Source organism: Tachypleus tridentatus, chromosome 13, assembly GCF_004210375.1.
Source record: "Tachypleus tridentatus isolate NWPU-2018 chromosome 13, ASM421037v1, whole genome shotgun sequence".
Taxonomy (NCBI): domain Eukaryota; kingdom Metazoa; phylum Arthropoda; class Merostomata; order Xiphosura; family Limulidae; genus Tachypleus; species Tachypleus tridentatus.
Window position 1 is genome coordinate 231,176,095 of NC_134837.1, and position 22,614 is coordinate 231,198,708.

General features: G+C 32.1%; 2 protein-coding genes across 9 annotated transcripts in view; both read right to left on the reverse strand.

The window, feature by feature from the left end:
- Nucleotides 1-201: 201 nt before the first annotated feature.
- Nucleotides 202-9,682, reverse strand: LOC143238075 (myophilin-like). Its single transcript, XM_076478003.1, has 4 exons — nt 8,282-9,682; nt 5,370-5,494; nt 4,204-4,408; nt 202-3,873 (listed from the first exon to the last, which is right to left on the reverse strand). Exons 1-4 carry the CDS (start codon nt 8,330-8,332, stop codon nt 3,694-3,696), a joined length of 561 nt encoding a protein of 186 aa, XP_076334118.1. The 5' UTR covers nt 8,333-9,682; the 3' UTR covers nt 202-3,693.
- Nucleotides 9,683-18,311: 8,629 nt separating this feature from the next.
- Nucleotides 18,312-22,614, reverse strand: part of LOC143238076 (ubiquitin-conjugating enzyme E2 J1-like) — a 39,078-nt gene continuing 34,775 nt past the window's right edge. For all 8 annotated transcript variants that reach the window (XM_076478011.1, XM_076478007.1, XM_076478010.1 and 5 more), the window contains 2 exons: nt 20,763-20,889; nt 18,312-18,808 (listed from right to left, as the gene is read on the reverse strand). In XM_076478011.1, the coding sequence (XP_076334126.1) occupies nt 18,527-18,808; nt 20,763-20,889 (409 nt within the window). In that variant the 3' untranslated portion in view covers nt 18,312-18,526. The remainder of the gene's footprint in view (nt 18,809-20,762; nt 20,890-22,614) is intronic.

A 22,614-nucleotide genomic window follows, 5' to 3' on the forward strand; every position in this document is an offset into this window, starting at 1 on the left:
AAGATATTTCATTCAGTCATGTAGGTCTGATGAATCTCCTTTAGTATTTCAGTTACAAAAACAATTGCATTTCTACTTCATTTTGGTTTTGTTCACCATAAATGATTTGAAGAATTGAACTTGTTTTTTATCTTCTACATTAGGATAAAAATGTTTAACAAATTTTATCATCAGAATAAGCAATAAAAATGCAACATTATCAACATTTTTAAACATATTGAATTTATTGATATGAGGAATATAACATTTCTATACCTAAATGTTTTTCAGTGGGATTTTATATTTAAAATGTAACAATTTAAAGCATTAATTACCAATAATATTATAACATGTATTGCATGAACGAAAAAATGCCACATACAGAATAAGTGAAAAGTAGAACCTTTTAAATAAAAAAAGATGGGTTTGATATTGCTGCATTTAGGATTACCAAATATTCAGAGTCAAATTTATTTAAGTTAAAGTGTGTGATATAAAATTTCCTTAGGTAGTGTATAGAAATCTTTAAACAGAATTTTACATATTTAAAATATATCAGTTTAAAGCACTAATTACCAACATGCTGTCACGTACTGCATATTAAAAATATTTTATAAACATAGGAGGTAAAAAATGAACTTTTGAAAGAAGTGTTCAAGAATATAGGAAATTCAGTCACTGCAAGTTATCAATTATTTATCCTCCTTTCAACTTTCAATCTGTACAGCAATAATTACTGAATCTAAAATTAACAGCGTGCCTCAGATTTCTGGACCCAGAGAGAAAAAATACACAATTTATTCTTAATTTATTTCCTATTCATATTGCATGTCATTAACGGCCATACACATCAATTCTTGGTACATTGTGCCATCAAGGTCCTTTCCTGAAATATCTACGACTAATTTTAAAAAGTTGTCTATTGAACTTTTAACAATATAATGTCTATTTTCCCTATGGATCCAGACTTTCAGCATAGCCTGTATATCTACCACTATAATTAACAACTTTTCAAGATACATATATGTTGTTCAATCATTTGATACATCGTTGTGGGTAGCAGTTTTCTCTAACAGTTAAACAACTAATTTTTAACGCTGAAAATATGGTTTACAATAATATGTTAATACACTATTGTAGATAACACAAATTTTAAATTGGTGATTTTTATTTAAAAGAACCATGGTGGACTGAATTTTACAGTGTATGTGCTTTTGTTCATACATATTTATAAGTTATGATTACAATTTCTTCATTATATATTTCATAGTGAAACTTCTACTTTGCAGGAATTTTTACCACATTTGGCCTCAAGCGCATCATGTACATGAAACGTTTTTATATGTTGCTCGTAATGTGAAGGTCGTGGGTTCGAATCCCCGTCGCACCAAACATGCTCGCCTTTTTAGCCAAAGGGGCGTTATTATGTTAAGATCCATCCCACTTCGTTGATAAAAGAGTTGGCTGTGGGTGATGATGACTAGTTGCCTTCCGTCTAGTATTACACTGCTAAATTAGGGACGGTTAACGCAGATAGCCCACGTGTAGCTTTGCGCAAAAAAAACAAACAATTATACGTTGCCTTGAAAGCTAGCTTACCTTGGTGCTTGTGTTACATCGGAGCAGAATGTCACAGATGATAATTTTTTTTGCAGCACAGTTAAACACACTGATTCCTTTAGGCCTAATCTAAAATAAGATGATAAATCTTGCCAAGAACTCTATTTTAAAGAGGCATGTTTTTTATATGTTTATTGGTATAGTCACATGATAATGGATTGTTATATTGAAAAATTAAACAGCTTTTGAGTTTACTGATTTATTTACTGAAAATCGTTACACTTTCTAATTTACCTGACATTTGTTTAAAAACTTGCATAAACTACAGATTTTTTTATGCCACGTTGTTAGTTTAACCATTTCAGAATCAGAAGTTCGTAAGAACAGCGTTTTAGTTTTCTTTTATTGTCTTCCATAAGGTATTGTTCAATAGGTTTATCGCTCAGTAACGGAACACGTAATTTTAACTGGATCGTGAGAATCCATATTAAGTGTACTTAATACTATTTATACATGAAGTTTAACACTAAACGCTACGGCTTTATATGCGGAAAGCTGATGGAGCATTAGAATCCAATACATCTAAGAGTTATGTAATATAAATCACGTAAACTGCAGTTATGTCTTTACGCACGAAATGAACGAGTTAAAGAAAACGTATTGGTTTACAATATTTCGCGAGCTTTTGACTTTTAGGCTGTAACTTAGAGTGTTCGGTGAACATGCTTTCCCGATTTCTGGAGACAGTCCACAGGTAAGAGACATTGTCTACTAATCACACTTGTAATCTTGAATCTGAAATAAATGAAAAAATGTCGCAGTTTATGTGGTTTTTAATACCATTGCTAGTCATATTAGTTTTTAATGCTGAACCTACTTTCGGTGTTTAAGCCGTACCCATCCAATATAATTTATATATAGATGAAGCAGTTGTCTTGTATTTAATTAGCATATGCTAACAAAGGCTCAGCAGTAAGCTTAAAGGCTTATAACGGTAAAAGACAGGTTTCAATACCCGAAACAGGCACAGCAAAGATGGCCCATTGTGTAGCTTCCTATTTAACAAACACACAGGTTGAGCTTACGTGTTTTATTATTGAAGGAAAATGTTTTGGGCAAAGACTTGTGGAGAAAAAAATGTGAAACATTATTTTTGGCACACGTCTTATTCTGAATCAAAAATAAGCAAGTTAAGAGAAATGCGGTAAAAAAATCTTCAGTTTATGCAAGTTTTCTCTCAAATGTTGGGTAAATTAGAGAGTTTTGAGCCAGTTATTAGTCGTCAGACGTACCGCTTTAAAACTTTGTCACACAGCTGAAAATATTTTATTTGGAACATTTATCGTCTTCTAATTGTTGCATAAGCTACTTTTTTAATCGTCAGATGCTTCATACAAATAATATCCGTTTTGTTTATGAGTTTTGTGGAAAACGTTAAAACAACAAGATCACAAATCATATCTTCATGTATGTATTTTCGAAAGTTAGCTGTAGAGGTTTGGAATTTTTTAGATCAGTAGAATACTGTATAATAGTTTAAACATTTAGACATGAAAATTATGATATATTCTTATGAGAGACAGTTGCTGAGAGTAAGCTTTCAATTACAACAACTTGTAGAAAAACTGAAAGTTTGTAGATCTATTAATTAGGGAGTTATTCCCTAAAAAGAAAAAGAGTAAAATTACCGTCACAAAGAAATGTTAGCAACCTACACTGAACAGATGATGGGAAATAATCTAGTCGACATTGTGAAAACAGCTTTATTACACAGGATGTATCATTTGTACAAACTTTGTTGAATAATTTATCAGCATGGTATTTTGTAATTCTTCCGAACACAGTTACTCTAGTCGTAAATAAAACATTTCCTTATTCTTCCTGCATAACTTTATTTTAAATGTTTTTTTAGTAATTTTTTTCATTTTTTAATAAACTTGCTGAGTTAAAACGTCTCATTGTCAACGTGAAAGAAAATTGAAATGAACAAATAATGTGTACAATGTGTTCCTATAAGACAAAGTGCTGCACACAGTGCGATGCGCGCTTTAAAACTTGGCCAGGCGATATTGGTGTCGCATCTGTTTAAATGACAAATGCTTTGTTCCAGACCCATGAAGAGAAATTGATGACGAATAGACATGTAGACGGAACTCACATGTGCCTCGTGTTACCGAAGTTTAAGCCGCTTGCATTAGCTCCCTTGTTTGAACCATACTGTAAATGGATGATACCTTCGCTGGCACGTAGTTGTTCCTCTGTAAAATCACGCTTGTTTTGTTCTGCAGGTCTGGGACCAAGACACGGCCCGCGCCATTCCGGATGTCGGTGGCACTATAAAATAAAAATTATATAATGTTACTTGATACAACAGTTTTATATTTATTTTAATCTTCTTTCTACGGAACAGTTACATTCTCATATAGTGTTTTATTTTTGAATAGTAATTTCACTTTAAACAGACTGAACATTCATTGTGTGATAAAATGTCTGTTTGTTACTGCACTTTCATCCAGTTTGATTTATTCGACAAGCTCAAACCTGATCAGAACTTACGTAATTCAATAAGATAAATTACTAATTTTGTGTAATAATCTTATATTTGAAGTTTTTTTTTTCCTCTTATGTATAGTTTACCTAAAGAGAGCACTTTTATCAACTCACCTCTCGACCGAGAGCGCACAAGCACTGAACGACTTGGGGTATATTCCTGTTTTCCCATAAATCAACCGTCTGGAACACATCGATCTCGGAAACACCGAATTTTTTGACAGCTTCTTGGAATTTGTTTAAGTTTTCCATAAACTTAAACTGCCCACCAGAAGTGTTGTACTTAGGGATGCTTCCGGGCTTTATTTTGTTCATCAATCTAAGGAAACAATATTTTTCATAAGAAATGTATTATTTTCTTACGAAACGAGGTTGATGCATTAATTGGTTATTGATAATTAGCACTAATTATCGAATGTGTTCAGAATCCTGCCAACATAGATAACATTTAGAAAGGTAATTAAAGGTGAGCTTTAAGTTTTGTACAGCTCCCTTCTAATTTGGCTGTCTTCTAAATATCAACTAGGTGATACTTTTTCCCTTAACATCAACCTTGTCCCCGTTAATATTAACCAGTTGGTACTTGTTCGCATTAAAAATAACCTTCAGATACTTGTTTATATTAACAGTAACCTTTCAATACGTATCCCCATTAACATCCACCTGTTGATACTTATCCACATTAAAAGCACTCTTTGAATACTGTTCCCCATAACATCAACTAGCTGACAGTTGTTCACATCAAAAACAACATGGGATACTTGTCCGAATTAAAAGCAATCATTTAACGCATGTCCAAGTTAACAGCGTCATATTAATAGAAATTATTAAGTAACTGCTATAGTTACAAATCATAAATAATTTCGCTATACGTAAAAATTGATTAAATGAACAAATTACGTGTAAAGAAAGAGAGAAGCAATAACTAGATCACATTTAAAAACTTGAAAATGTACCAGTATGTAAACACCATCTTATCCCAAATATTTTAATACATTTCCCCATATGTAACTGTGTTTTCCAAACAATAAATTATTTATGTATATATGTGTGTGTGCGTGTCTAACTGGTTTCATACATTTTTTCTAACGTAATTTACTGTTACATTGTTTTCTTAACTATTTCATATGAGTTTTCGTTGTTAACTAATTTAGTTATGTCAGTGCTAAGCCAGTTTATCTTGATTTTAGTTATCAAAGTCATTTTCTCGTTTAAATTATGGGTTTTACAATGTAAATTATGCAACATTTATGTGTCCTGTAATTTCCTCGTGTATTTACTTGCAAAGGATGATTCCATTTCGAAGAATATCTTCAAAGCGTCCAGCAGGTAATCTCTCCCCTAGACACGCCTGTACCCACTGTAGAACTTCTGCTTCGAAGGCAGCATCTCTTTTTCCGGCAAGCTAAAATGGTATAAAATCAAGTATTGAAATTTTATTTTGTGACATATGAATAAACGGAGTTAGAAGTTTCTTTCACAAACCCTCGTTATCGTTTTTCACAAAATTTCATTTTTTTCTTTGTTAACGTTTATGATATTATGCATCATTATGATATCATTGGCTTGCTTTGCTGTAGCATCAGACAAGTGACTTTTATTCTAGTATACCTAAATGATGACAATTCATATTTATGTGGATCAAGTTATGGAGCGATCATTGCACACGTGCACTCTATAGTTTACTTACACCTGATGGTGGGTGGATGTACAGCTAGTAATGACTTTATATCATACAGTTTATGGAGGATGGATGTTATAATTAAAATTATATCTTTAACACAGCAATGAATATTGTGCATTGCTTATCATGCGAATTTATAATTTCTCTCTTTGTAGCTTTGTTCCAAATCAGTGATAATCAAGTTGGAAAATTTTCATTCGTTTTTTTTTTTTGTGATTGCTTTTTTTCTGAATTACAGACTAAAGAGTGTATTATTAAAACCATTTACTTCACTACTAATTCTCAGTCTTCTGGTATATTTTTGTATACTGTTTCTGTAAACATAAAAATTCTTCAAAAGTTGATCACCTTCCAAACTTTCATCAGTCCTAGCTACATCAGACCCTTATGGGCTTTACCACGCTGAACTCTGTCTGACAACTGTACGTAAAGCAACAGGGAACAGATCTTGTCAGCAACAAATTCTCTCTTTTAGGTTCTGTAACCAGAAGTGGTTAAGAACGCGACAAGATAAAGTGACGTCATTCTGTGTATTTATAACTTATACTGCAGATTCTAGGTCAACCCAAGGAGACAGAATTGTAACGTGTTTTTTTAAAAACTAATTACTCAATCTATAGATCACGAAAAGTTGAAAGTCTTATATAAAATAAAGATATTAAGAACTCAAGTGTGAGTGTTTAATGTTAAAGAGGGACATATTTTAATTAAATAAGCTGAAGAGCTTATATTATTTTTAAACAATTACTAAAGCATGTTTGAACTACTCAGTTAATTAAATGTAATCTTATGCCAACTAAAATTTAGGGTAACTATCCAAATGTAACTTTTCTTGACATAAAATGATAATAAAGAACTAGCTCTTAATTTAGATAATTTCAGTAGTCATATTTCAATAGCCAAATTCAAAATATATGTTTTAACCAGAGCTCTCACCCATTGGTCTATTTTTACTGCTTTTCTTGTTTCACTTATAAACAACTACTTTCCCACAACTGGATGCAGACGGTGAGTAATCGTTTAAAGTGTGAGATACCCAGACTTAAGCGCCCACAACTTTTAATAATGAAAAATAGTAATTTCATCTCGCATATAAATCTTGCGAATGAACGTTGGGTATAATAAATAGTGTATCCCCCTCTTCTGTTGATCATGTCTTCACAGATAACTCTCCTACCTTATAGTTAAAGTTTGTACTTCAGTTTTACTTCTCTATGTAACATGTGCACATTTGTTGATTTCTAACCTACGTGTTTAAATAATCCTTAACAAGACTGTTCCATTTTATTTAATACGTAGATAAGGACGATAACTTAAAGTTTTGAAGTATTTAGTTGCAAAAGGTATGTTTTATCACATAGCAACTTTGAAATGCCATAAAGCCACTTATACAGGGGTATTGATGATTCATCTTTAATTTTTGGAGTTCAAGATATTTTTATCTGATGATTCATCCTAGAATATTTTTGATATATTTTCTTATACACTTTGACTATTTTTAGCTCTTCCACATTCAGATATAAATATCTTAAATTCCAAATAAGTTCTAACTTACTTATAATTTTCGACGTTTTTGTTAATAATTTCTCTTTCATTCACATTTTTTAACGTTTTTACAAATTACGTAATTTTTACAGTTCGCCACGACATCCACTTATTCTGTATACTGTAAAATAAAGATGCTACATAATAAACACTGATAATCATTATCTCTTTATTTTGTACTTCTTCAGTAATGTCGACAACTTTGAACGACATATTGTTAATTTATGGTTTTGATTGATTTTGTTTTTGAATTTCGTGCAAAGCTACACGAGGGATATCTGCGCTAGCCGTCCCTAATTTAGGAGTGTAAGACTAGAAGAAAGGCAGCTAGTCATCACCACCCACCGCCAACTCTTGGGCTACTCTTTTACCAACGAATAGTGAGATTGACCGTAACATTATAACGCCCCAACGGCTGAAAGGGCGAGCATGTTTGGTGTGACAGGGATTCGAACCCACGACCCTCGGGCTGCGAGTCGAGTGCCTTATCCACATGACCATGCCAGGCCTTATGGTTTTGAGAACCACCTGATAACGTTACGTTCAGGTTACAAATAGAGGTTCATTCTGTGATACAATTTATATGATTGATAATAACAAATAGTTTAATCTTTACATGAAATGGGAAAGCGTGTTAAATGCGGATGAGGGGTAACAAAAAATGAAGACGTATAAGCTAATTTAGTAAAAACAATTCGTGTTACTATGACGAAAGCAGTAGAAATGTCTAAGTGTTTATACATTTAAAGTTTTGGAGATATTTAAATGTTAATACTAAAGCAGTAGAAATGTTTAGGTGTTATAATACAGTTAAAACTAACTTTGGAGATATTTAGATGTTAGTGTTAAAACAGTGGAAATATTTAAGTGCTAATACAGTTAAGGCATTGAATTAACTCACAGTTCAACAATTTGATAGTGTATGATATATAATGGATTTTTTTATAACTAATACTCCCATACCTTGTTAGCAACCTGTGCCGAAAGTCCGTAAGACGGTCCACGATTTGCCATCACGTCTGTGTGACTACACAAAAGAAGTAAAGTCTGCTAGACTGATAACCACAAAATGAGGTAATGCTGTTCCGCTCAGCGCTGTATTCTCGTTCTTAAAATACATGTAGCTCTCTACTGGACGAATCTGCTTTATGAAGGATAAAGAGGACATATTCGGTGCGTTACGTCATCAGCTTCTTCCACAAAAGGGAGAAAAGTTTGTTAAGTCGGTTCAGTTTACACAACCCTCATCCCTAGCTTCATGTGACGTGGCTTAATGGAAATAAATAGGGCGTAGGTAAAAACAGACCAGTTATTGCTGGTGTAGTGAACTCATATTCAGAGTTACACCGAAACTCGTATCTTGCTGGAACATATCTAGGAATTCTTACAATATCATGTCTAGCTGATCAAATCCTTTAAAATAAAACAAGTTATGCCAAGTTTTCAGTGGTTCATAACACTACATACTGTACAATCACTGTATTGGACATATTTTGTAAAAGTAATTATGTTGCCTAATATATGAATAAAAACGCAATAGCGAAGGTAAAAATGAGTATGCAAGGCTGGCAGTTTCCTTTGTTTAAATATCATGTCCTTTGTATAAAAGAAAAATATGCTTATGACAAGACCCGTGTTTACTTGGAGACGACCGACAATTTGACAACAATTGATTATATGAACTGCGAGTTCAGCTTATAAGTAATTGGTTTGTTACTTAAATCTTTCAAAACAATGAAAATTATAACATTGAAAAAAATGAATTGTTGCTTTATAAAAATATACTCTTTCAATTCAAATTGTAAAACCAGTTTACTTTGGCGAAAGTTTACGGCAAATACAGTTAGTTCCTGAACAAATTATTTATTCGTTGCTAAATAAAAGCTTTCTAATAATAGGAACTATAGGCCAGTTTTCAGCTAGGAAGAACAGTAAGGTGTAAAATGAAATATATTGACGATGTTTGAAAAGCAGGGAAGAGAAAATTAAAATATTTTTACATTTCTACTCATCTATAAATATTATCGTCACTTTTGTTTGTTTTTTGTTTTGAATTTCGCACAAAGCAACTCGAGGGCTATCTGTGCTAGCCGTCCCTAATTTAGCAGTGTAAGAGTAGAGGGAAGGCACTTGCCTTCATTAGTAGTCATCACCACCCACGCCAACTCTTAGGGCTACTCTTTTACCAACGAATAGTGGGATTGACCGTCACATTATAACGCCCCCACGGCTGGGAGGGCGAGCATGTTTTGGCACGACTCGGGCGCGAACCCGCGACCCTCAGATTACGAAGCGCACGCCTTAACGCGCTAGGCCATGCCAGGCCTTATCGTCACTTATAGCACGATTATGCCACTTCTCTATACTGACTCATATGAAATATATTTAGTGAAGTGAGGTAGCTCTGTGGGTATTCGAGAAACTTTTCAGACGGAGCCAAATATTTAAAGGGTTACGAAACTGTGTCAATTTTTTTTTCTTTTTAGAGACACGACCACCTATAAAGTTTCTTGGCTTTAAGAGGCTTCAGTGCTAAGATGTTTTATTTGTTGATAACTGGAAAAAAAAAAAATCAACCCACCACGCCACCTAAAATTTACAATAAAAACATTGGAAAGGAGATATCATTCTGTTAAAATAGTTAAGTAATGACTATTAGTTTCTATGAAAAATAAAAACACATCTTAAAATCCCTCATTTTGCTGAATAACAGAAACATTTTCTTGATTCGACAGTAGTTCATATAATATTCCCAAATATCCTGTTTTGTTTTTTACCTCAAGAAATTACCGATTTCCAACTAGAAGACTCGTTACCTTGGGGCTGTTGATGTCTGACTCTCCCAATTGCCAAGTTTATTTATGTATGCTATGAAAGTAAATAAGAACGTGCACATATATGTATATATATATAAGATGCCAAGATGAGAACGACTGACCTAATTTATTTTAATATTTTGCATTTATTTCACTAATATTTGAAATGCTCATAATATGTAAAGAACGTCTCATCAGGTGTTGTTATTGACCTCAGATTTAATATTTCTCCTTCTATAATTGCAACAATCGAACAGTGTCTAAAGAAATGATCCACGGACGATGGTGTTAAAAGGTATTTGTTTGTTATTTTGAATATTCGAGGGCTATCTGTGCTAGCCGTCCCTAATTTAGCAGTGTAAGACTAGAGGGAAGGCACCTAGTCATCACCACCCACCGCCAACTCTTGGGCTACTATTTTACCAACGAATAGTGGGATTAACCTTAATATTATAACGCCCCCACGGCATGTTTAGTACGGCCGGGAGTCGAACGCCTTAACACACTTGGCCATGCCGGGCCTGGTATTAAAGACAGAAGTATAAAGCTTTCATTATGAAATTCAGAACTATAAAATTATCGACATCATTGTTTTAATGTACTTACGAAAGGTTTTGTTATACAAATTTTAAGAAATATTTCAATAAAATATTTAAGGATTTAAAAATCACACTAATTTTCATTAATCTGTAAGCGTTCGATCAGCATCGTTTTTTTTTGGCAAAGTAGCTTATTTTACTAATGTTTATTTTAAAGTGTTATAAACGTTTATAACAAAAGCGTGCTTTTGTTAGAACATTGCTTCGTTTATCATTGATAATATAGTGTTATAATTATTTTTGTATTTTTTGTAAACCTGTTAACTTAAAAAATTAAAACATTACGAATTCCCCATATTATGATATCTGTTATTTGTAACTTTTCATACTTCTTATTGATTTATGTTACTTCTTATTAGTCTAGTGTGATATACCTTTGTCGAACGTAACGTCTTTGAAAGCAGGCCGTAGTATAGTGGTTTTGTTTCAATTATGATACCTAAAGTAGACATACCGCAGGCCGTGAGTAAACTCGCAACGCCAACGTCATACGATACAGTGACAGGATGGCTACTCGTCCCAGCAGAATGTTTATTAGCTTTCTAGATTTCAACACATGCTTAAAAAAATAAAATTTCTTAAACATTCGTGTCTGTTTATGCTATTTCAGGTAATGAACTTAAGGTCTTTTAAATCTTAAATCCTCCTACTTTATAGGTGGCTCTGACATTCTATTGTATGTGTTGAGTAAATTGAAAAATAAGTACAATTTTGTTTGTTTGTTGTTAAACACAAAATTACACAATGGGTTGTCTATGCTGTTCCCACCTAAATTATTGAAATCGACTTTTTAGTTTTATAAGCTTTCAGATTTAACGCTGAGCCATTGGAAGGCCATATATACAGGATCAGTAATTTATTTTTATAAAATGTTTTCCTACTTTTATTGATGTTACGATAAAGTAGCAAGTGTAGTAATTCTCAGGCCAGTAATGCAGCGCTTTTAGAAATGTGTATAGCGTATCCGTATTATCAGATAATGTTATATACAGTTCATATTATTCTATCACAAACAAAAAGAAAAGTTAGCATATCGGACTACAGACCAAAGGTGCAGATTCCAAACGTGGTGCATTGGAGCACTTTCACATGTTGACACATTATAAGAACGACAGTCAATCTTGTTCTTTGGTTCAAAAATTCGGGTGAAGCTATTACTGCGGTTGGGACTACTAGATAGCTGCTTTCTCTTCCGTCGATAGTTTAAAATTAGAGACGATTATACCTTAACATATGAACGTAAGTATAAGGTGTGTTCAGGTTGAAAGTTCCAAGTTCATGGACTTGTTGTTGGAAATTCGTACGAACATGCTTCTGAACTAAAATTCTAGAGATGAGTTTTATCACAAACGTTAGGCCTTTTGGTTTCACATCAACTTTTTTGCAGGGTACAAGTACTTGTTTTTTGAATTTCGCGCAAAGTTACAGTAGAACTATATGTACTAACCGTCCCTAATTTAGCAGTGAAAGATTAAAGGGAAGGTAGCTAATTATCACCTACCACCATCTTTGGTCTACTTTTTTACCAGCAAATAGTGGGATTAACTGTAACATTATAGCACACCCATGGCTGAAAAGGCATGTTTGTGAGTCGACCTACTTACCACCTGGCCATGCCAGGCCCAAATACTTATAATTAACCATAATGTTAAACTTAACAGTTTGAAATGTTTCTAGAATACTGATCTGTAAGTGTATAATGTTTTTGTTTTACTTCTCACAGAAGTTGTATCACCACTTACCTCTGAGGGTTTCAGCTGTGCTTTCTCATTACCAATAAGAACAGCCCTACAACGCGTAAAAGAGCGAACAACAAGTAGTTTAAAACAAAGCATCCTTAATATTAAACACTGCATTGCCATCTTTGTTTTTTTGGTGAAAAAAAAACTTTTGTGATGATTGGTCCATAATTACTTTTAAAAGGCTTTCATCTATTCAAGAATCAACCAGTGATGCCCTGTTTGATTAAAATTTGATCATATTGCTGAATGTTTCTGTATTTTTACTTCATTTGTGCTTTGTTAAAATCTAAATTGGTAACTAACAATTCTTTAATTTAATGAAGCAAATAATTCTTTCAAACTGTGCATGGAAGACTTTTGAAACTATTAAGTGTAATCTTTGTTGTACACAGAAAGAATTAATAAATATTAATATGACACAGGAAAGCACTTAGACCACACTATGGCACTGGAAAGCACCATCACAAATACAAACTTTAATATTATGTAATCTGTATGTGGTTGGATGTTTTATGCTCCATAGCTCAAAAATTAATATAAAAGTCAATATACAACTTGAAGTGTTTTCACAAATCTTATTTCTGATTTAAACAAACACAGTACTTCTTCAAATCTTTAAAAATTTTACATACTTTCACTTTGATAAATTTGGAAAAGTAGTACATTAAAATAATCATTATAGAACTTCTGAGAAAGTAATTGGAGCTAGGATACATGGATTAAAAGTATCAGGACTAAGGCCCATAGGTGTATGAATTTTTGGCAGTTTAGTATAATATTATTCAAATTTTTCTATTCTGATTCTTCAAGACACCAACTGAAGACTTGCACTGTAAAACAGAATTGGAGAACAAGCCTCATTGTCCCCCAGTGGTTCAGCAGTATGTCTGTGAACTTACAATGCTAAAAACTGGGTTTTGATACCCGTGGTGGGCAGAGCACAGAAAGCCCATTGTGTAGCTTTGTGCTTAATTCAAAACAACAACAAGAAGCCTCGTTTGTCAGTGCATAACGATGCTTCTGTTGTCATGTATTTTCACAAAACATAATTACTTAAACAAACATTTTGTTAACAAGTGCTAACTTCTTATCAGAACTGAGATATGAGAGGGAATGGTTCAAATGCCTACATAGTGTGTAGATCATAGTCAGTATTCCAAGACATAAGTAATATGTGAATCACCTGGTGTCAGTGTTTCCAGACATGTGTAATATGTGGATTACCTAGTATCAATGTCTGAATGTATGAGCAGTGTGCGAATTACTACTACTGTGTCTGTATTCCAAGACATTGGTAGTACGTGGATTTCCCAGTGTCAGTATTTAAAGGCATGTGGATCACCATGTGTCTATATCCAAGGCATGGTTATTATGTGAATTGCATAGTATCAGTGTTTCAAGTATGAATAGTATGTGAATTACATTGTGTCAGTGTTCTAGGCACGAGTAGTTTGTGGATTACCCAGCATCAGTGTTTCAAGCTGTGGGTAGTACGTGGATTACATTGTGTCAGTGTTTCAAGTATGAATAGTATGTGTATTACATTGTGTCAGTGTTCTAGGCATGAGTAGTTTGTGGATTACCCAGCATCAGTGTTTCAAGCTGTGGGTAGTACGTGGATTACATTGTGTCAGTGTTTCAAGGTGTGGGTGGTACATGGATCATGCTGTGTTGGTTTTATCAGATGGGATTGAGGTATGGATAACTTAGCCTTGACAGTACTTGGGTCACTGTTCATTGGTTTTCTGAAACTTAGATAGCATAAAGATGAAAATATTGATGTTCTGAGGCAATGGAAATACGTGGATGACTGCATGTCAGTATTCTTCAACTTGGATAATACTTAAGTTATTATAACTTAGTTTTCCAAACCTAGATAATATATGGATCATTGAAGTTGACATTTATGAATTATGGTAGCATATGGATACATTTTTCTAGGTTTAGGTATTATCTAGATCAATATTTGTTAATTGTATAAGACCTCAGTAGTATAGGTAAAATTGTACTCTAATGTATTAAAACCTAGGTAGTAACTGGATTACTTAATGTTGGTTTTCTGAGACTTGAATAGTATATGCAATACACCATTGATAATGTATTGAAACTATAGCATGTTGTCCTGCATCCTGAGTAAAACAAATCACCATCAGTTGTTTTGAGATGTGGGTAGTACATTCATCATTACATGTTCTGAGACTCGGGTTGTGTTTGAATTGCCATTAGTTGTTTACCTTATACTTGAATAAAATGAATCACTGCATGGCTATGTTTTCAAAACCAAGTAGTATGTGAAGGATCACTTGTCGGTATTCACATATGGTGGTTTTAAGATTACTGTTTGTTAATACATGTTGAAGGTGTTTAGAGACAAAGTAGTACAAATATACTTACTCTTGATGACCTGAAATCACTGTAGTATTGGATTAACCCTATATATGTACAGGTTGAGGTCATAGTGAGCATGTCATGACATTATACAGAGTTACATACAAAATTTAACTAAATTTATATCAGTGAGATTGACATAACAAATCAAATTACATGTTTTACTTTCTTAATGTCAAAAGAAAATGTTTAACTAATTTCTCAGTCTTCACATCTGTGTATCTCATGTGACACCTGTTCATTCCCAGTTGCCCATTTAAATATTCTTTCCATCTTATCTCTATCCAGCTTCTAAATTTTAATAAGTTATATGAAGAGATAGAAAGTGATGAGAAAACCTAATTTTATAGCACCCAATTAACATGATTTACAAAGATATACTCTAGAAAGCCAAATATGCATGTCACATCTTCCAATATTATAAACAGTAATTCCTGATTTGCTAGAACACTATTTATAACCAGTAGAAAACTGAATATTTTAATTCATTGAATTATGTATAATATTACATTATGTGATGATAGTTTCTCAGTTATTTGGCCTATGGGTTGGCAGTTGTTATTGCTGAGTTTATATTCAAATGGTAAAAGTTATTTTAACATTTACAGCATTATTAGAAAGCCAGTTAAGTTATAATAGTTATAGCATATTTTATTCCTTGTGTGTTGTTATTTTATGTTATGAACTGAGTATTAGAAATAAATAAGTATTCAGTGATGTACTAGTAATAACCAAATCAAAACTTAGAGTTAACTTTCATTGAAACTTCAAGTGCATATTTTTTTAATGGTGTAAAAGTAACTAAAGTGTAAAAATTAGAAACTTGTTAGGTTAAATAAGAAAGTAAATAAAATTTCTCAGTGATATGCACAAGTTTATATACGTAATATACTTCAACATTCTGAGAACTGTAAATTGAGCTTTCTGCTTACCAGATGATTTCTCCTATTGTTATGTAGGTTTAGTAGTTAAATACAATTCAAAGAACATAAAATTAAATAAAAATAGATGTAATCTATTATAAGTCTGAGGTATTTTGGAATAAATAACTGTAATATTCCATGCCAGTCTGCATCATTCTAGAAAGAAAGGAAGGGTAATTTTGAGTTATTTCATAAATGTTTGTGTTGGTTACAAGATCAGTCAAACAGACTGAGCCCACATAGTTTTAAGGTAGAGAAAATAATAATTAAATATAAAGTTTCATGTTTATTTGTTTAAAGATTTCTTACAGCAAAGCCACATCTAGCTATCTGCTGTGTCCACCAAGAGGAATCGGACCCCTGATTTTAGCATTGTAAATCCTAAAACTTACTGTTGTCCCACCAGGGAACTTATTTCAAGTTAAATACAAAGCTACCCAATGTATCAAAATGTGGTTTATAGTGTTATAAGTATGCAGACATACCAATGTGCCATTGTGAGGCAAAATCTTACTGAAAAAACTTTTGATACTGATTTAGGAAGTTTTAGAAGTTGTGTAAGTAAAACATTGAAACTAACACACACACACACAAATTAATTCTTAGCATAAAAATCACTTTGCACCCAGATTGAATAAAGCAAATTAAAAGAAAAATATTTAGTATAAATATTATATAAAAATTTCTGATATTGTATGTACAAAATACCTTTTATATTTACTAAAAGCTTATCATATTTCATTCAGATACATTAAGTAAATTTGAAATTGTGTAATTTACAAGCTAGGGATGAATACACAAAACCATACAAAAATCCCTATGTAAGTAGCCAAGTATTTCAAAGAAAATTTTTTATCTACAACTAAATGTTGAATTCCTTTCACTTGTATGAATTCAGGTTGAACAAAAGCATTTACATTGAATAATACTATAAATTCTTACAATGACCAATTCCCATAAGCTTGAAATGCTGACTTAATGATTACTTATGTATAGATTTCTGTATGGTTTTGTGTATTCATTCTTATCTTGCTTTTGTACTTTTTTGGCATTGCCATCTCTACTATGTCCCCATTTTTGTCAAGATTTTTTTTATTACTTGTTTCCCTTCTTTTTTTAATGAATGGCAGTCACTTTAAAGGCCTTTATAGCCTGGTGTGATGAGCTGTTTTGATGGACATCACGTTTTGTGTAAATCATCACAACAACTTTAAGTATTTGTGAGCTAACCCTTCTGACACCAGAATCAGAATAATTAGCAGAGTGTTTAACTGTTATACTGCTCATCATTTCTCTACTTTACCAATGTTTGCTAAACTGAAGGTCTTAATAGCTTTTAAAAATCTAAGTTACGTGCTTATAAAAGTCTCTTACATTGTTACGAGATAGATTTGAGACTTTAATAAGCAATAAATAAAATGCAATGGCCATTATTTTCCCAGCTTATCCCTACATACCAAGCACTACTGTGCTTATTGATAGTCAATATTAATTCCCCAATATAATTTTGGTTTAATGTAACATCCTTGTGCATGTGGGATAAATGCATGACAGAGTTGAAACATTTGAGCATTATGCAAATCACTCTACATATTGGCATTCCAGGAGAACCTAGTCACCAAATAAAATCACCATATATCAGTGTTCTAAGACCACAATACACCAGTATTCTCAGATCATAGTAGTATGTGGATCACTAAATGTTAGTTTTCTGTGATGATGAGAAACCCACTTGAAGCAAAAATGTATCTCAAGACAGCTGGTATGGGTATTAAAACTTTTATTAACATAAAGTAGAGAACAACATTTCAACCTTCTTAGGTCATCTAAGAAGGTCTAAGCGTTGTTCTCCACTTTATTTTAATACCCATACCAGCTGTCTTGAGATTCAAATATCAGTTTTATGAAATCATGTTACCATATAGATCATTGTGTGTTGACATTTCAAGCGTTGATAGTACGTAGGTTAGTGAATTTGATCTTCTGAGATTTTTTGAGTCGTATGTAGATAAAGGTATGTTGGCATTTTGAAGTACATACCTTGAAGATTTCTCTTATTAGTGATCCAAGATCATGTGTAGAATGTGGATCAATGTATATCAGTGTTGTGAAACTTGGATAGTACATGTATAACTGCATGTCTGAAATCTAAGAAGTATAGGGATCGCTATGCCACATACTGCCAAAATCAAAGTAACATGGATTATTCTAAAGTTATGTTCTGAATTTTGGGTAATATGTCAATGTTCTATGTGAGTTTATAAAAAGCTATTATTTAATACAAGGAAAATGACTGATTATTAAAGTCTTTAATTCTTATCACCCTAGAAATAAAGCTATACAAAAAATGTTATATATATATATATTCAAATTAATATTTCTTCTCATAGCAGTGTAAGATCTGAGAGCATAGCTACTCCATAAGATTTTGCTAGAACTTGCTATTTATGAGTCATTGTCATACATTATGGCATGGTCAGGTTAAACAGCTCAGAAAAGATAACAATAAATCAGAGTCCAGGAACTAATCTGTTCAAACTTACTTTTTTTGAAGTGATTTTATTTTGAAATGTGGAAAAATTACCAAACAGTGGTAACTGTCATATACTTGTACATGACATTTGACCTTCACCATCTTAATAAAACTTTCTTGTCGATCACAAGTTCCCCTTTTCTCTTCCAAAGATAAACAAAGGGACGACTAGTCTGAATTTTGTTAATCAAAGCCTAAAACAGTTTCTCAGATAAAGAAGAGTCTTCTCGTAAGCAATGCTAGTATCATCACCATTACAACATAAATTAAAGCTGTAAACATTTTGTTTAAAATACTTTGACTCTGTACAGTATTGGGCTGTGTAAGCAAATCTGGTGAAACATGGAGTTGTGAGGCTTCATCCAATCCAGTATCTACGATCCTTCTGTGCAAATTGCTTTCAGGTTCAGAATTTTGATTTATGGAAGAGTTCATTGTATCCATGGTTGAAGATGAGGAGGAAGGTTCCACTGTTTTCTCAGCTTCTCCCTTTAGATATATGGAAACAGGTGTCAAAGTAAAGAGAAAAAATATCTGTCAATACAAATATTAAATACAAAATCTCCTGTTGTGATAAATATACATAGAAACATACTGAAAAGCTTATTAGGAGGAAATTTTCAAATGACTGTTTTGTTACATCACAAGCGGTCCGGCATGGCCAAGTGCGTTAAGGCGTGCGACTCATAATCCGAGGGTCACGGGTTCGCATCCCCGTCGCGCCAAACATGCTCGCCCTTTCAGCCATGTGGGCATTATAATGTGATGGTCAATCCCACTATTCGTTGGTAAAAGAGTAGCCCAAGATTTGGCGGTGGGTGGTGAGGACCAGTTGCCTTCCCTCTAGTCTTACACTGCAAAACTAGGGACGGCTAGCACAGATAGCCCTCGAGTAGCTTTGTGCGAAATTCAAAAACAAACAAACATCACAAGGTATCAAGAAATATCCTGGATTTTTCCAAATATTATCTTAAAACATTTCCAATTTAGCATTATAATTGTATGTCACAGGATGTAAAATTATTAAAATATACATTGGAACATAAAAATACAACCAAATGTCAGCAACAAATGCCATTATCAAATACAAGTAACTATAAATGATACAGTATAATACAAATGACTAATGTCAGTAACCCAACAGTAGCAAGTAAACATGTATGTATCTGATGTCAGTATCAACTATCTGCAATATCATGAAATGCCACCAACCATAGATAATATCAAACATCTGTATCTGATGACAGTATCAAATGGCAGAATTTATACATGAATTATACAAATAGAATAAATAATTTATCCAAATCAATACACTAATGATATTTCCCAATGAAATGTTTGCAACATGGATCCTCTACTATTACATGACCTTTATCTTTTGGACTTTTTTTACTATGTTTCGTATAGATATGACTTAATGAAAACACTGTGTTGTTAATATTTAAATTCCATATTGCAAACATAGCATGTGTAGCTGTGACTTAACTTTTAAAAACAAAAACATAAATATACTGTTTCAAAGTTAAAATTAGCATAGAAGGTAGGAAATCAAATACAAATAAGCTTCAATATTATGTATGGTTTTCCACACATATCACTGTTTAATTAAGTTACAAATGCATAGGGTTATCAGATTTTGAAAACGAAAAACTGAGAAATTTATTTCCACATATAGCAATGTTGTGTAACAGCTCTGAAACAGTTTAAATTGCAATAACACACTTTTTAACATTTACTGCATATTATCGTGTTATTTCATTATGTTTTTTTCAGAGACAAATATAATCTTGCCCCTTGTTCAGACAGAAAAAATAATAAATAAAAACGTAATTCAAACCCTGAATCAATTCAAAAGAAATATGCTACTTCTTCATTTTCTTTTTTGCCACCAGGGAAACTACAAATCTCAATTCCTGTTGCTTCCCAATTACAGGTTATGTCAGTAAAATGAAGCAGAAAAAGACAGTAGACTGTTCTGCATGATATGTTTGTCAGGTAAGTGATTCTTCATGTAATATTTAAAGAAGCTATGCATAATAACAATTTGTATATATCAGGAGCTATGTAGAATGATAATCTGTACATATCAAACTCACAGAAAAACTGAAACAATGTAAAATTGTTATGGTTTTTTGAATGGGACAAAAATAAGGCTTAAAAACTTTTTTTTTTTGATATCTCGTAACCATACAAATACATTCTCTCAAGAAATGTTATACTTAATTTTTTACAGTTTCTGTGTGTGCAAAATTTTGTAACTGATACCACCAAAAAACAAGTAGTGCAAATAAACCAAGTTATGAAATCTAAAATATATTTTTAATTATAGCAAATCAGACACATCTTGGGTAACATTAATTTCACTATTCTAATATTTAATATCATGTAGCATGAAAGTATGAAACTTATTTAAACACAGACCTATTCAAAAACTTCTCCATACCTTAAAAGAAATCTGTAAGGCTAATTCTTTTGCTTCTTGGTTTGTTGCTGCTGACTGAGGACCTTCTGACCTATCCAGTAAAATATTATTCATTGGACCACATACTGGACACTTCCATGATTGAGACCTTTAAGTATGGATTAAAAAGTTTTTGATTTACCATTATTTCTTGTGAGGCACGAAATTAAAACCATAATACCTGTTATATTCATATAAAAAGTTTTCAAAAAAACTAACAAAAATTCACTTAAAGTTGCACAATTAATCATGTGAAACCAAATCCACAAGAAGGAATGGTCTTCTTCTCAGTTATTGTCTTTAAAAAACATTTACATACATTATGGAACATAGAAGTTTATATATACTGGTTATATTGTTAGGGAAGATTAGAAAATCCTAAAACATTAGGCATATAACAAAAGCAAAATTATAGTTAATTAACAGTTGCTTCCAAACTATATCCGACAGTAAAAGCCATATAATATGTATTTTATCTATACTTTGAAATTGCTTCAGCAAGCATGGATGTATTTTACATGAAGATGTTAAACATACAAACCAACTTTTCAAAAGTGTAAGATAAAGTAATATAAGATTATTTTGTCTCATTCTGAAACACATTAACTCTATATGATCCATTTGCATTATTTCCATACCTGGTAGCTGGAAAATAAAAACTTCTGGGAAAAAATTTTCAACTCTTGGTTTCTGAAGTTTATAGAAATTCAGTACAAAACAGATTTTATAAAAAGTAAATTAGAGGTAATTCCATTTGTCTTAAACTTTCTACTTTGTGTGTTACTATTCTAAAATACCATATGAAGTTTATTGCAATGTATAGATGATCACTCAAATACTTTGAAAACTACTACAAAGGCTACAAAAAAAAGTTAACCATACTAGTTTCTTATAGGTGATAAAAATTATTTTTTTCTATGTCTAATGAACTTAAACTATCTTAGTTTGAAACATTTTTTGCTCACTGTAGCAATTACATAACCTATTAAAAATATGTATTCATATGATAAATAATAGCATCAAAACTGAGTGCCATGCATAACTCTTTCAGCCTATGTACTTGCTAACCCAAGTACAAAATATTTCTGTAGCTTTCAGAGGGGAATAATAAAACATGTACTAATTATCAGTAAAGAAGAAAACTGTCACTAAAAAGTTAAAAGTTGTTCACAATCTCAAGCTTTTAAATTAGGAAATATTTATAAACACCACATGCAATATTTTAGTGTGGCATTACAAAATTAATTCTTCAAACATTGAACAAGAGACAATATGCAATAAAGAATAACTAATAAATTTATTATATCACCTTAAGTTTTGCATCTTACTATTTTAATGACTTTTAGCTGAAGGACATAGTTAATTTTAACCTGGCATCCATTTGTAAAGAATCCCTATGGGAAGTATATGCACATGTTCAACCAATAAAATCATAGCTCAGCTTATACTGCTTTTAGAAGCATGATATACATTTTATTTTCATTGTAATACTGAATAATTCCTTGAAAAACACCAATATAAAGAACCATAGCAGCAATAATACAAAAAGCATACATTATGTACTTATGATTCCTATAGACACCACAAAAATTAAAATGTTGATAATTTTTACTATTTTACAAAATGAAGTACATACTCTTTATATATTATTTAAATAATATCTGTATTCTACTTCTTTGGTACAAAATTAGTGAAACAGTTTAGGATTATACAATTTTTAATCAAATTTTAAATATAGATATGTAATTTTGCACTTAGAGGGACCTTATGTAATACTGGTAAAAAAAATAACTAATGTAACAAAGGCTTTCAGCAATTTTCTAGTTTAAACCTA

Excerpts from the sequence above, each read along its gene's own strand:
- LOC143238075 (XM_076478003.1), bottom strand. The coding sequence starts at position 8,332 with ATGGCAAATCGTGGACCGTCTTACGGACTTTCGGCACAGGTTGCTAAC. Across the intron at positions 5,495-8,281 it reads CGGCACAGGTTGCTAACAAG|CTTGCCGGAAAAAGAGATGC; the intron begins GTATGGGAGTAT and ends ATACCATTTTAG. Across the intron at positions 3,874-4,203 it reads TGTGCGCTCTCGGTCGAGAG|TGCCACCGACATCCGGAATG; the intron begins GTGAGTTGATAA and ends TTTATTTTATAG.